Source organism: Centropristis striata, chromosome 16 (genome assembly GCF_030273125.1).
Source record: "Centropristis striata isolate RG_2023a ecotype Rhode Island chromosome 16, C.striata_1.0, whole genome shotgun sequence".
NCBI lineage: Eukaryota > Metazoa > Chordata > Actinopteri > Perciformes > Serranidae > Centropristis > Centropristis striata.
Window position 1 is genome coordinate 28,075,479 of NC_081532.1, and position 15,144 is coordinate 28,090,622.

Genomic DNA, 15,144 nt, shown 5'->3' on the forward strand with positions numbered 1-15,144 from the left:
GTATTGGTACAATAACAGTCACATGTTTGACTTGAAGGTATTTTACAAAGAAACTTTAACTGTGTGAGAGAGGAGACTTTTTTATTTTTGGGATTTATTTACTTTTGTTGCAACTAAAAAAAAACTTCTTTGTTCAAAAGCTTGATGTGTTTTCTGATTTGTTAATGCTTTTTTTTTATATGTAATGATTAACAGTGCATTGAATACTTTATACTTTCAGAAACCACATAAATCCTAACAGGCTGGCAAATTAAAGATTTCGGAGGAAAAAAGTGTTTAGAGTCGTGGTACTTAATCTGGTACATAAACATTTCCATTCCTCAGTTTTCTGTCCTCCTTTTCAACACAGTCCTGTTATGGTAGGTTTGAAAAAAGGGTGTCATGAAAGAATTTGAAATGGTACAGTAAAAGATGTGGAGGGCTTGTTTCATAATTTTCTTGATTAAAAATGTCCCACGTTATAAAATGTAGGATTTCCATGTCTTTTTTAATTATAAAGTAGCTTAGGTGCCATATAAGTATTATTTTTTAACCCAGGGTGTCACCTTTAAATGCAATTTCTCATTTCATACATTTCAGAAATGTTTTGTTTTAAATATGAATGACTACAATTTTGGGTGACGTCTTGCAAAAATTAATGAAATATGTATACATCCTTCTTTCTGACAAATATGTTACAATGTACCTGTATGTTTTCACACTGCACTGCTTTCTGAAACTTGGATGCAAACATGCTGGAATATTCCCCATCAGAGGGAGCTGTTGATTTATCATATGACTTCAATTTCACACAAGTGAAACTTTTGTTTTTTAAAAAGCAGGTCATCACCATAAGCAGTTCTCAGAAACTGCGGTAATTTAGCCAAATCATGAATGACTTAAACTTGGCATTATTATGTAAACAAATTGTTCTTTAATCCCAGAATACTTCAAGAAACAAACCAAAGCCTTGTATTATTTCATCGTTTATTATTCCAGTCATTTTACAGATCATTTTCTACATTAGGCCAGACTTTCTGCTAAGGTTGAGGTGACGATACAGCAGTGACACCTTCAGAAGCTCGCTGATGATGATGAAGAAGAAGATGATGTTTCACAACAAACACGGGGACGATGACGGATGTTTTGCTGGCTGGCAGGACAGAGACGTGGAGGTGGTGGGACGGAGCGTCCCACATTCAGACAAAAAGATCACCTCATAAAATAATAGAGAGCAAACAAAAATAAGAGAAGAAGTTAGAATTGCCACAGGGTCTATTGAGATTTTGCCAATAGGATTTTTGCATTGGGTTTCGGATCATTGCAGATAATAAGCTAGATAATCTTCACATATGAACACCACTTTTATGATGTTGGAAGCCTAAATGTAGCTGACAAGGTGATGCCAATGACTTCATCCCCTAATTTGCATATTTGATCATGTTGTTGTAATTGATTCTTGTTTTTCTTTTTATGTAACAATTCCAACCCTCCTCTTTTATCCGGGCTTGGGACCGGCAAAAGTGACTCAAAAGAGACACTCTGGCAGAGTTACTAACTAACTAACTAACTAAACTAAAACCAAGCATTAAAAAAGAAACCTAATAAAACTTGCAAACTCCCTCTAAAAACTAACTAACTAACTAAACTAAAACCAAGCATTAAAAAAGAAACCTAAAAAAAACTAGCAAACTCCCTCTAAAAACTAACTAACTAACTAACTAACTAACTAAAACTAAAACCAAGCATTTAAAAAAAACTGATAAAAACTAGCAAACTCACTCTAAAAACTAACTAACTAACTAACTAACTAACTAACTGAATTTCAAAATTCAAAAAGCTAATCCTAACTATTGCTGTGAAGACAGAGATCTAACACTGTGCCTCTGTGTTTTTTATGGTGTTACCTAAAAAAAATGTGGGAGGAAACCGAAGGACTCGGAGTAAACCCTATGTCTTGACGTTTCTCACAGCGACAATTTGACATCAGAGACACTGTATTTGATTTAGATGTGGCTTACCAATAGAACAGTTGCTATTTTCTGTCAAAATGCCCACTGTGAGAAAGGTCTTTAATGGCACTCATCTGTGATGTTGAACCCATTGAAGTGTTTCTATCAAGATGAATGCAGGAAGCTTTAAGGTGTTGAAAGAAGCAGGAACGGGAACAGGGACGCTGATGTTATCTTACCTAAAACTGCACATACACAGTTTTAACACTGCACCTCTGTGGGTTTTTTTTTTTTGTTGTGACACAAAATTCTGGAGGAAACTGGAGCAACCCAGAGAAAACCTCATGTAAACCGTACCCATCGTGCAATGACAGTGTTAAACACTGTGCTGCCTTTTTTTAAAATGCTGTAAATCGAAAACCAGGAAGAAACCGAAGCACTCGGAGTAAACCCTATGTCATGACGTTTCTCACAGCGGACATTTTGACACAAGTTTGACTGTGTTTGATTTAGATGTGGCTTACCAACACACCTAAATGGACCAGCTGCTATTATATGTAAAATGCCCACTGTGAGAAAGGTCTTTAATGGCACTCATCTTGATGGAAAGAATTTTTATAGGTATCGTAACAATGGTTAAATCACTACCCTCTACCTCATCTGACCTAAATCAGGTGAGATAGAAGGTGTGATGTTGAACCTATTAAATTGTTTCCATCAAGATGAATGCATGATGCTTTAAGGTGTAAAAAGAAGCAAAGCCATGGAAAAGGGGACAGGGATGTTCATCTAGGCAATGCAGCTGCAAGACTTGAACCACCTGAAAGGCTTTGCTACATTTTTTCCAACTGCTGAAAAAAAACGAGCAACTCTGGACTTCGGGGCTGGACTTTGTAGGGAAATCAGCCGGATTTTCAGACTGCTTAAAACAACCTCATCAAAAGATGTGTCGTCCAATGCAGTGGCAGCCTTCAATATTTCCTCTCGAGAGCCAAACTCATTTTCAAGGTCCTTCATTACAGCCTTGCTGAATTGTTTCAGGTCCTCTGGGGTTGTCCTGACAGAACATCTTGGCATGTCCTCTTCCTCCTCTACCTTTTCTGACAGACGTTTGACCACCGTCTGGATTTCTGTCATGGCCACTGAGGTTCTGCTTTTCCAAGGAGCTTTCATAAGAATCCTTGTGAGCAGAGCAGTGATGAAGCACCTTGATTCAGATGAGGTATTGGTTGACAACAGTACCTCATCTGACTTTCCTGAGTGGGTCATCTTACTGGCACAAGATGCTGCAGGAGAGCGGTGTGAGGCTGGTGAACACTTCTCTTTGCATGAAGTCAAAACCTGACTATCAACATGGCTCCTGACATGCTGAGAGCGATGACTTTCACTGCGGCTGGACGTAGATTTTTGGCTGCGAGGTGATTTACAATTTTCTTGCGGCCCTCTCTGTTGTGCCGACCCTGAGCTTCTCTGTGAGGAAGACTTAATGCTATTTGTCCGACTTGAACCCAAGGGTGTTGTAGTCTGACTGCAGATGGATTCAGGGTCTGGACCTTGGAGGGAATTCAGCCGGATTTCCAGACTGCTTAAAACAGCCTCATCAAAAGATCTATCGTCCGATGCAGTTGCAGCTTTCAATATTTCCCCTTGAGAGCCAAACTCATTTTCAAGGTCCTTCATCACAGCCCTGTTGAATTCTTCCAAGTCCTCTTGTGTTAACTTGACATAACATGGCAGGTTCTCCAACTGTTCTGACAGACGTTTGACAACGGTCTTGATATCTGCCATCGCCACAGAGGTTCTGTTTTTCCAAGGGGCTTTCATAAGAATCCTATCGAGCAGAGCAGTGATGCAGTTCCTTGCCGTCGATGAGGTATTCTTTGACTTCATTTTGCGTAAAATCAAAACCCGACTATCAACATGGCGCCTGAAACGCTGAGAGCGAGCACCAAACCAACCAAGTTTTTGGCTGTGAGGAGATTTAGGATTAACTCGCGTGTCCTTTGTCTGTTTTGCCAACCCTAAGCTTCTCTGTGAGGAAAGCTCAGGTCTTTTTGCCTCACTTGAACCCAAGGGTGTTGTAGTCTGACCGCAGATGGCTTCAGGGGATGCCTCTTCCTTACTCTGGTTTTCTTCTGGGGTTGGGGTCATCATTCTTGTCACTAAGTCATTGATGTCATTGACTGCACCAGATACTTGGTCGCTGTGACATGCTTCTTCTGATAACTTCACCAACCAGAGAAGCACCTGCTGCAAGTACTTTCCCACTGTGTCTTCTGTGATGGCGTAAAGAATATCAGGAGAATAGTTGTAACCACTGTAATCCACTTTCCTTCTGACCACAGAGATGACAGAGTCAGAGAGACATCTTCCTGTTTGAACACTGGGAATCCGATATCTCAGGCCAATCATCATTTGCTCGTACATTTTGTCAGTCAGTTCCTTTGAGAACTTCCTGACCTCGCTACTGGCAATTCCCACAGTTTTGCGGTCACCTGCTGATGAATTCTCTTGCTGGATTAGATTGTTGAACAAGCAGTCAACATCACCTTTGATGGTCTCAAAATCCATTTCAGAAGACTGCTGCTTTGTCACAGTACGTAATGGCCTCTTGTAGGTCTCAGGGTCTGATTGGCACCTGGGAGACTGTGGGACTCCTGGCAAAGATTCATCACAAGTCTGATCAATGCCTGCATCTTGTGTAGATCGAGGCCGGGGGGAACCTGGATACGATTGCAATGTGACAAGGGAGTACTGATCTTCTTCAGTGAATGTGGCCCTGAGCTCTGTCTTCATCTTTTCAAATTGCTGTTGAGCAAACTTCAAAAAGCTAGAGCTTTTAACTTTTTGGCTGATCTCAACTTCTGAAGACTGAAAAAAGTCTTTTACCTTATTAATGATCAACCCCATATTGAAATGAGGCTTCATTGAGGTACTTTTCTCACTGCCGCAGGGGGAGGATCCATCGTCTGTGTAGTAAAGGTCCTTATTTATGGTCCTGACAATGTCTGATGCTGCAAAATGAGCATCCAGAGAGGCACTGACATTTTCCTCCTCTTGCTCCATCTCTGGTGTCTTACCAGACCATCTGAGGAGGATGTCGGTCACCGCCTGAGTCGCAGAGGGAACAGAGATCCTAGATTTTACGCTCTGAGCTGAATCACACCTCTCTGCCTCTGCTATTACAAGCATAGGTATGGGAGATTCAGAGCTTCTTTCTAGGAAATACTCAGACACCTTTTCCCTTCTAAATAGTCCCAGGCACTGGCTGCTCACCTTTCCTAAAAGTCTTTTCAGACATTTGACAGCATGAATCACCATGTCATGAAGAGACGCTGTGTTGGAGAAGGAGCCAGAGACAAAAATGGCAGGCTTTGATGGCCAAACAGAGGTGTTGCTGACCACAGATAGAGCAGAGTTTACCTTGGCAGCAACTTCACTCTCCACCATCTCTGTCAGCTCTTCAGCACTCTCACATTGCTCTTGTGTTACCTGAAGAGCAGAGGCAAAGCTGTCAGAGAGGGAGTCTCCCAGTAGAGGTTGGACATTCTCCAAATATGTTAGGATATCATTTGGAGAAGTGTTGTCCTGAAACATTGATAAAATCATTTTCAGGATGGCTGCAGAGACTGACTGTACAATTTCAGCCATCATGTCACTCAGTATAGCTTGTGTGTCTGAGTCCAGTGTCTCTGCAGCTAACAAACTCCACTGTGTTTCGGAGATTCGCTCAAAATATCTGTTCACTATAGGCAGAACAGACTCCGGTGTGACAACTATAGTGTGCGTCATCTCGGATGGGTCCATGGCAATTAATAATAATAATAATAATAATAATATTAAATACTTACCTTTGAGGTCGAAACTGTCTAAAATGTGAACTTGTCTGGTGATCTTCTGTGTTTGTGTGGTCTGAGGTCCCTGTGGAAAGTGCCTGAAATGAAGTCTTTCCTTGACACTTATAATATCAATTGCTTACCTCACACACACGTCATAGATCATAGATCAAAGCAATGATCTTTGATCAGCTTTTAAAATGACGTCACACATTACGTCACAGCATCAGACATTCCATAGAACGTTCGGGCAAACCAATTACATCACACACATACGTCACATCACTCATTGCGTCACAGATTCAGGGATTCCAGCAAACTCGCGCATGCGCACACGCATAAATCTAAATTATATTAAAATATTATATTTAAATAATTATTATAAAAAATCTCGTGATAATTATAATTTTGTCTAATATAATATTATAACAATTATCATTGTTTTAATAATAATAAATGTGTTTTAAATAACAAAAATTATTGACTATTGACACTAAAAATCACGCATGCAGACAGAGACACATTTTGCCACCATCTATCAGCCAAAATGCGACATGAAAGTTACATATTAAAACATAAAAGCAAACCATTTCCTCTCGCTGTCACAGACGTTGCTCGACAGGTGTCAGATCATCACCTTTTTTTTCTTAATGAATGAGCGAAATAATCAAGTAATCATTCACAATCTATCATCAAACTGTCAAGTTTTAGCAGTAAATAACGAAATAAATTGTCAAACAGAATCAAAATAGTTAATCATAAGATGACTCATTATCTGTATATCAAAATATAGGCTATTAATTGTGAATTTATGTATTTTTGACATTTAAATTAAAACGAGGCGTTTGAGACAAACCTGTAGATGAGTGGAAGCCGGTTTACTGGAAGCGTTTTCTGAATGGACAGCTGTTTAAATCACACAAATGTTCCGCTGCATGTGTGATTTGAACTTATTTACCGCATGTTGACTGATCAATCAAGGCTCCCGGTGTGTCTGAGCTTCACTCTGCAGCTCTCTGTCTTCAGGAGCTGAGTGGACAGCGGCTGTCTCAACTGACAGCAGAAATGCACCGAAATTACTCATTTACTTCATAGTTTAATTTCGGCTTCATGGGAAGAAATCAACCATGTTTATATTAATTGATTTTAAGTTCTCCGCTTACTGTTGTGAGCCGGCAGAGTGGCAGCGCTGATCAATGAAAGTAATATACAGCGGGATATTTGTGTGATTTAATCAAAGGAAATAAACAAAAAAAATCACTCAACCCGACAATAATAGACTTGACCCGTCTTTCAGTGGAGATTGATATATTGATTAGAATGGAATCCTATTTGATTGTGTTGTGCCTTTTTTCTTTTAACTCCCTATTAAAGCGTTTGGGTTTTTCTTTTCTTTTCCATATTGAGGGATTAATGCTAGAAGGTGTTATATTTTTTAAAGAAGTCAAACTTGTGATTCAGTTGCCGCCCAGTGGCCATGTTGTGTTAGTGCACTTCTGCCCACATGGGCTTGTTAAAACGATTGATTCATCCAGTCATTAACATGTTATCATAGCAACACAGACATACAATTAACAATTGAAACAAAGAAGATGCTGTAATCTCAGGATTGTCATTTGACTGATGTTACTGTTCATTTACTGTTACTGTTTATACTTGCAGGCTAGAAAGCTGTACCCATTATTCCACTTTAAATAAACCTAAAACTGAGCGAAAGCTTCTCTGCAAAAACTGAGAAAGAGGCCTTGGCCGTTAGAGTAGAGGAAGGAAATGTAATGCTTAAGTACACACTGGAAAGAAAAGAATTTGATCTGGTCCAGTAAAAGATGTGCTTTTGTTTTGTTTGATCATTTTCTTGATTAAAAAGGTCCCACATTATAAAATGTAAGATTCCCATCTCTTGTTTTAATCATAAAGTAGCTTAGGTGCCATATAAATATATGTATGAATGAATTATGTACCTGTAAGTTTTCACACTAAACTGCTTTCTGAAAATTGGATGCAAGCATGCTGAAATATTCCCCATCAGAGGGAGCTGTTGATTCATCATATGACTTTAATTTCACACAAGTGAAACTGCTTTTTAAATTAAAACAGGTCATCACCATAAACAGTTGTTTTGAGACTGAAATATTCTCCAGAAACTGTGGTAATTTAGTCAAATCACGAATAACTTAATAAAACTAGGCATTATTATGTAAACAAATGGATCATTAACCCCAGAATACTCCAAGAAACAAACCAAAACCTTGTATTATTTCATTGTTTATTATTCCAGTTTCATTTTCCCGTTTACTTGCACAATAGAGTTAAGAGTCGATGCAGTGATCCACAGACAGTTAATAATAATGAATTAAGTTTATTTTACCAGTTTATGTGTGTTTGTTTTCAACACACACACACAATGACTGATTTATTTATTTATTAGTCATTAACAGCAGCCCAGACTCTGAGACAAAGACTGAAAATTAAAACAAAGATGTGGTAATCCCATGACTCTCATTTGACTGATGTTACTGTTCATTATACTTGCAGGGTAGAAAGCGACTTTAAATAAACCTAAAAGTGAGCGAAAGGTTCTCAGCAAAAACCAAGGAAGAGGCCTTGGCCGTTAGAGTAGAGGGAGGACATTAATCAGTGGAATCCACTCGTTTTTATTACAACACACCTGTCATAATTGGTTTACTGTTTTACTAAAATTTGGGTTTATTTTAATTTTAATTGCTAAAGGTACTACATACGTTTAGACATAATTTTTTTAGCAAGCGTGCATGCATACATGTGCAAAAATGACCCCTAAGACAAGATTTGTACCCTGTTGGTGGACAGCTTTCATGGGAATCTGAACAAAGGCACTTTTTTAAAAACTTTTTCTCATGTTGGGGTCATTCTAGCAAAATTCATTGAATTTCAAGTTGAAAAATGATCATTAAGAGGGTTTCCTCTGCTGTTAAATATAGTGAGTAAGACAGCACCAGGGTTAAGAAGACACTGGAAAGACAAAAGGTCGACCTGCAGGGGACTTAGGGGGATTACACAACTCTAATAACTGACTAAACCATGACTTGATACATAGTTGGTTCCTCTTCATATAGAAACCACTCATATCTTTTTATGTTGAGATGTGTTTTTCTGAGATGAACAGTATTGGTACAATAACAGTCACATGTTTGACTTGAAGGTATTTTACAAAGAAACTTTAACTGTGTGAGAGAGGAGACTTTTTTATTTATGGGATTTATTTACTTTTGTTGCAACTAAAAAAAAACTTCTTTGTTCAAAAGCTTGATGTGTTTTCTGATTTGTTAATGCTTTTTTTTTAATGTAATGATTAACAGTGCATTGAATACTTTATACTTTCAGAAACCACATAAATCCTAACAGGCTGGCAAATTAAAGATTTCGGAGGAAAAAAGTGTTTAGAGTCGTGGTACTTAATCTGGTACATAAACATTTCCATTCCTCAGTTTTCTGTCCTCCTTTTCAACACAGTCCTGTTATGGTAGGTTTGAAAAAAGGGTGTCATGAAAGAATTTGAAATGGTACAGTAAAAGATGTGGAGGGCTTGTTTCATAATTTTCTTGATTAAAAATGTCCCACGTTATAAAATGTAGGATTTCCATGTCTTTTTTAATTATAAAGTAGCTTAGGTGCCATATAAGTATTATTTTTTAACCCAGGGTGTCACCTTTAAATGCAATTTCTCATTTCAGACATTTCAGAAATGTTTTGTTTTAAATATGAATGACTACAATTTTGGGTGACGTCTTGCAAAAATTAATGAAATATGTATACATCCTTCTTTCTGACAAATATGTTACAATGTACCTGTATGTTTTCACACTGCACTGCTTTCTGAAACTTGGATGCAAACATGCTGGAATATTCCCCATCAGAGGGAGCTGTTGATTTATCATATGACTTCAATTTCACACAAGTGAAACTTTTGTTTTTTAAAAAGCAGGTCATCACCATAAGCAGTTCTCAGAAACTGCGGTAATTTAGCCAAATCATGAATGACTTAAACTTGCCATTATTATGTAAACAAATTGATCGTTAATCCCAGAATACTTCAAGAAACAAACCAAAGCCTTGTATTATTTCATCGTTTATTATTCCAGTCATTTTACAGATCATTTTCTACATTAGGCCAGACTTTCTGCTAAGGTTGAGGTGACGATACAGCAGTGACACCTTCAGAAGCTCGCTGATGATGATGAAGAAGAAGATGATGTTTCACAACAAACACGGGGACGATGACGGATGTTTTGCTGGCTGGCAGGACAGAGACGTGGAGGTGGTGGAGGGACGGAGCGTCCCACATTCAGACAAAAAGATCACCTCATAAAATAATAGAGAGCAAACAAAAATAAGAGAAGAAGTTAGAATTGCCACAGGGTCTATTGAGATTTTGCCAATAGGATTTTTGCATTGGGTTTCGGATCATTGCAGATAATAAGCTAGATAATCTTCACATATGAACACCACTTTTATGATGTTGGAAGCCTAAATGTAGCTGACAAGGTGATGCCAATGACTTCATCCCCTAATTTGCATATTTGATCATGTTGTTGTAATTGATTCTTGTTTTTCTTTTTATGTAACAATTCCAACCCTCCTCTTTTATCCGGGCTTGGGACCGGCAAAAGTGACTCAAAAGAGACACTCTGGCAGAGTTACTAACTAACTAATTAACTAACTAACTAACTAACTAACTAACTAACTAACTAAACTTAAACCAAGCATTAAAAAAGAAACCTAAAAAAAACTAGCAAACTCCCTCTAAAAACTAACTAACTACCTAACTAACTAACTAAAACTAAAACCAAGCATTTAAAAAAAACTGATAAAAACTAGCAAACTCACTCTAAAAACTAACTAACTAACTAACTAACTAACTGAATTTCAAAATTCAAAAAGCTAATCCTAACTATTGCTGTGAAGACAGAGATCGAACACTGTGCCTCTGTGTTTTTTATGGTGTTACCTAAAAAAAATGTGGGAGGAAACCGAAGGACTCGGAGTAAACCCTATGTCTTGACGTTTCTCACAGCGACAATTTGACATCAGAGACACTGTATTTGATTTAGATGTGGCTTACCAATAGAACAGCTGCTATTTTCTGTCAAAATGCCCACTGTGAGAAAGGTCTTTAATGGCACTCATCTGTGATGTTGAACCCATTGAAGTGTTTCTATCAAGATGAATGCAGGAAGCTTTAAGGTGTTGAAAGAAGCAGGAACGGGAACAGGGACGCTGATGTCATCTTACCTAAAACTGCACATACACAGTTTTAACACTGCACCTCTGTGGGTTTTTTTTTTTTGTTGTGACACAAAATTCTGGAGGAAACTGGAGCAACCCAGAGAAAACCTCATGTAAACCGTACCCATCGTGCAATGACAGTGTTAAACACTGTGCTGCCTTTTTTTAAAATGCTGTAAATCAAAAACCGGGAAGAAACCGAAGCACTCGGAGTAAACCCTATGTCATGACGTTTCTCACAGCGGACATTTTGACACAAGTTTGACTGTGTTTGATTTAGATGTGGCTTACCAACACACCTAAATGGACCAGCTGCTATTATATGTAAAATGCCCACTGTGAGAAAGGTCTTTAATGGCACTCATCTTGATGGAAAGAATTTTTATAGGTATCGTAACAATGGTTAAATCACTACCCTCTACCTCATCTGACCTAAATCAGGTGAGATAGAAGGTGTGATGTTGAACCTATTAAATTGTTTCCATCAAGATGAATGCATGATTGCTTTAAAAGAAGCAAATGGAAAAAGGGACAGGGATGTTCATCTAGGCAATGCAGCTGCAAGACTTGAACCACCTGAAAGGCTTTGCTACATTTTTTCCAACTGCTGAAAAAAAACGAGCAACTCTGGACTTCGGGGCTGGACTTTGGAGGGAAATCAGCCGGATTTTCAGACTGCTTAAAACAACCTCATCAAAAGATGTGTCGTCCAATGCAGTGGCAGCCTTCAATATTTCCTCTTGAGAGCCAAACTCATTTTCAAGGTCCTTCATTACAGCCTTGCTGAATTGTTTCAGGTCCTCTGGGGTTGTCCTGACAGAACATCTTGGCATGTCCTCTTCCTCCTCTACCTTTTCTGACAGACGTTTGACCACCGTCTGGATTTCTGTCATGGCCACTGAGGTTCTGCTTTTCCAAGGAGCTTTCATAAGAATCCTTGTGAGCAGAGCAGTGATGAAGCACCTTGATTCAGATGAGGTATTGGTTGACAACAGTACCTCATCTGACTTTCCTGAGTGGGTCATCTTACTGGCACAAGATGCTGCAGGAGAGCGGTGTGAGGCTGGTGAACACTTCTCTTTGCATGAAGTCAAAACCTGACTATCAACATGGCTCCTGACATGCTGAGAGCGATGACTTTCACTGCGGCTGGACGTAGATTTTTGGCTGCGAGGTGATTTACAATTTTCTTGCGGCCCTCTCTGTTGTGCCGACCCTGAGCTTCTCTGTGAGGAAGACTTAATGCTATTTGTCCGACTTGAACCCAAGGGTGTTGTAGTCTGACTGTAGATGGATTCAGGGTCTGGACCTTGGAGGGAATTCAGCCGGATTTCCAGACTGCTTAAAACAGCCTCATCAAAAGATCTATCGTCCGATGCAGTTGCAGCTTTCAATATTTCCCCTTGAGAGCCAAACTCATTTTCAAGGTCCTTCATCACAGCCCTGTTGAATTCTTCCAAGTCCTCTTGTGTTAACTTGACATAACATGGCAGGTTCTCCAACTGTTCTGACAGACGTTTGACAACGGTCTTGATATCTGCCATCGCCACAGAGGTTCTGCTTTTCCAAGGGGCTTTCATAAGAATCCTATCGAGCAGAGCAGTGATGCAGTTCCTTGCCGTCGATGAGGTATTCTTTGACTTCATTTTGCGTAAAATCAAAACCCGACTATCAACATGGCGCCTGAAACGCTGAGAGCGAGCACCAAACCAACCAAGTTTTTGGCTGTGAGGAGATTTAGGATTAACTCGCGTGTCCTTTGTCTGTTTTGCCAACCCTAAGCTTCTCTGTGAGGAAAGCTCAGGTCTTTTTGCCTCACTTGAACCCAAGGGTGTTGTAGTCTGACCGCAGATGGCTTCAGGGGACGCCTCCTCCTTACTCTTGTTTTCTTCTGGGGTTGGGGTCATCATTCTTGTCACTAAGTCATTGATGTCATTGACTGCACCAGATACTTGGTCGCTGTGACATGCTTCTTCTGATAACTTCACCAACCAGAGAAGCACCTGCTGCAAGTACTTTCCCACTGTGTCTTCTGTGATGGCGTAAAGAATATCAGGAGAATAGTTGTAACCACTGTAATCCACTTTCCTTCTGACCACAGAGATGACAGAGTCAGAGAGACATCTTCCTGTTTGAACACTGGGAATCCGATATCTCAGGCCAATCATCATTTGCTCGTACATTTTATCAGTCAGTTCCTTTGAGAACTTCCTGACCTCGCTACTGGCAATTCCCACAGTTCTGCGGTCACCTGCTGATGAATTCTCTTGCTGGATTAGATTGTTGAACAAGCAGTCAACATCACCTTTGATGGTCTCAAAATCCATTTCAGAAGACTGCTGCTTTGTCACAGTACGTAATGGCCTCTTGTAGGTCTCAGGGTCTGATTGGCACCTGGGAGACTGTGGGACTCCTGGCAAAGATTCATCACAAGTCTGATCAATGCCTGCATCTTGTGTAGATCGAGGCCGGGGGGAACCTGGATACGATTGCAATGTGACAAGGGAGTACTGATCTTCTTCAGTGAATGTGGCCCTGAGCTCTGTCTTCATCTTTTCAAATTGCTGTTGAGCAAACTTCAAAAAGCTAGAGCTTTTAACTTTTTGGCTGATCTCAACTTCTGAAGACTGAAAAAAGTCTTTTACCTTATTAATGATCAACCCCATATTGAAATGAGGCTTCATTGAGGTACTTTTCTCACTGCCGCAGGGAGAGGGTCCATCGTCTGTGTAGTAAAGGTCCTTATTTATGGTCCTGACAATGTCTGATGCTGCAAAATGAGCATCCAGAGAGGCACTGACATTTTCCTCCTCTTGCTCCATCTCTGGTGTCTTACCAGACCATCTGAGGAGGATGTCGGTCACCGCCTGAGTCGCAGAGGGAACAGAGATCCTAGATTTTACGCTCTGAGCTGAATCACACCTCTCTGCCTCTGCTATTACAAGCATAGGTATGGGAGATTCAGAGCTTCTTTCTAGGAAATACTCAGACACCTTTTCCCTTCTAAATAGTCCCAGGCACTGGCTGCTCACCTTTCCTAAAAGTCTTTTCAGACATTTGACAGCATGAATCACCATGTCATGAAGAGACGCTGTGTTGGAGAAGGAGCCAGAGACAAAAATGGCAGGCTTTGATGGCCAAACAGAGGTGTTGCTGACCACAGATAGAGCAGAGTTTACCTTGGCAGCAACTTCACTCTCCACCATCTCTGTCAGCTCTTCAGCACTCTCACATTGCTCTTGTGTTACCTGAAGAGCAGAGGCAAAGCTGTCAGAGAGGGAGTCTCCCAGTAGAGGTTGGACATTCTCCAAATATGTTAGGATATCATTTGGAGAAGTGTTGTCCTGAAACATTGACAAAATCATTTTCAGGACGTCTGCAGAGACTGACTGAACAATTTCAGCCATCATGTCACTCAGTATAGCTTGTGTATCTGAGTCCAGTGTCTCTGCAGCTAACAAACTCCACTGTGTTTCGGAGATTCGCTCAAAATATCTGTTCACTATAGGCAGAACAGACTCCGGTGTGACAACTATAGTGTGCGTCATCTCGGATGGGTCCATGGCAATTAATAATAATAATAATAATAATAATATTAAATACTTACCTTTGAGGTCGAAACTGTCTAAAATGTGAACTTGTCTGGTGATCTTCTGTGTTTGTGTGGTCTGAGGTCCTTGTGGAAAGTGCCTGAAATGAAGTCTTTCCTTGACACTTATAATATCAATTGCTTACCTCACACACACGTCATAGATCATAGATCAAAGCAATGATCTTTGATCAGCTTTTAAAATGACGTCACACATTACGTCACAGCATCAGACATTCCATAGAACGTTCGGGCAAACCAATTACATCACACACATACGTCACATCACTCATTACGTCACAGATTCAGGGATTCCAGCAAACTCGCGCATGCGCACACGCATAAATCTAAATTATATTAAAATATTATATTTAAATAATTATTATAAAAAATCTCGTGATAATTATAATTTTGTCTAATATAATATTATAACAATTATCATTGTTTTAATAATAATAAATGTGTTTTAAATAACAAAAATTATTGACTATTGACACTAAAAATCACGCATGCAGACAGAGAC

General features: G+C 39.5%; 1 protein-coding gene across 1 annotated transcript; it reads right to left on the minus strand.

The window, feature by feature from the left end:
- Positions 1–2,720: 2,720 nt before the first annotated feature.
- Positions 2,721–6,646, minus strand: LOC131987762 (uncharacterized). The gene is made up of 2 exons (XM_059352624.1): positions 6,624–6,646; positions 2,721–5,852 (listed from the first exon to the last, which is right to left on the minus strand). The coding sequence occupies exon 2, from the start codon at positions 5,736–5,738 to the stop codon at positions 2,721–2,723; it is 3,018 nt and encodes a 1,005-aa protein (XP_059208607.1). The 5' UTR covers positions 5,739–5,852; positions 6,624–6,646.
- Positions 6,647–15,144: the final 8,498 nt, after the last annotated feature.

What these genes read in the sequence shown, in the direction of transcription:
- LOC131987762 (XM_059352624.1), bottom strand. Translation starts at nt 5,738, where the DNA reads ATGGACCCATCCGAGATGACGCACACTATAGTTGTCACACCGGAGTCT.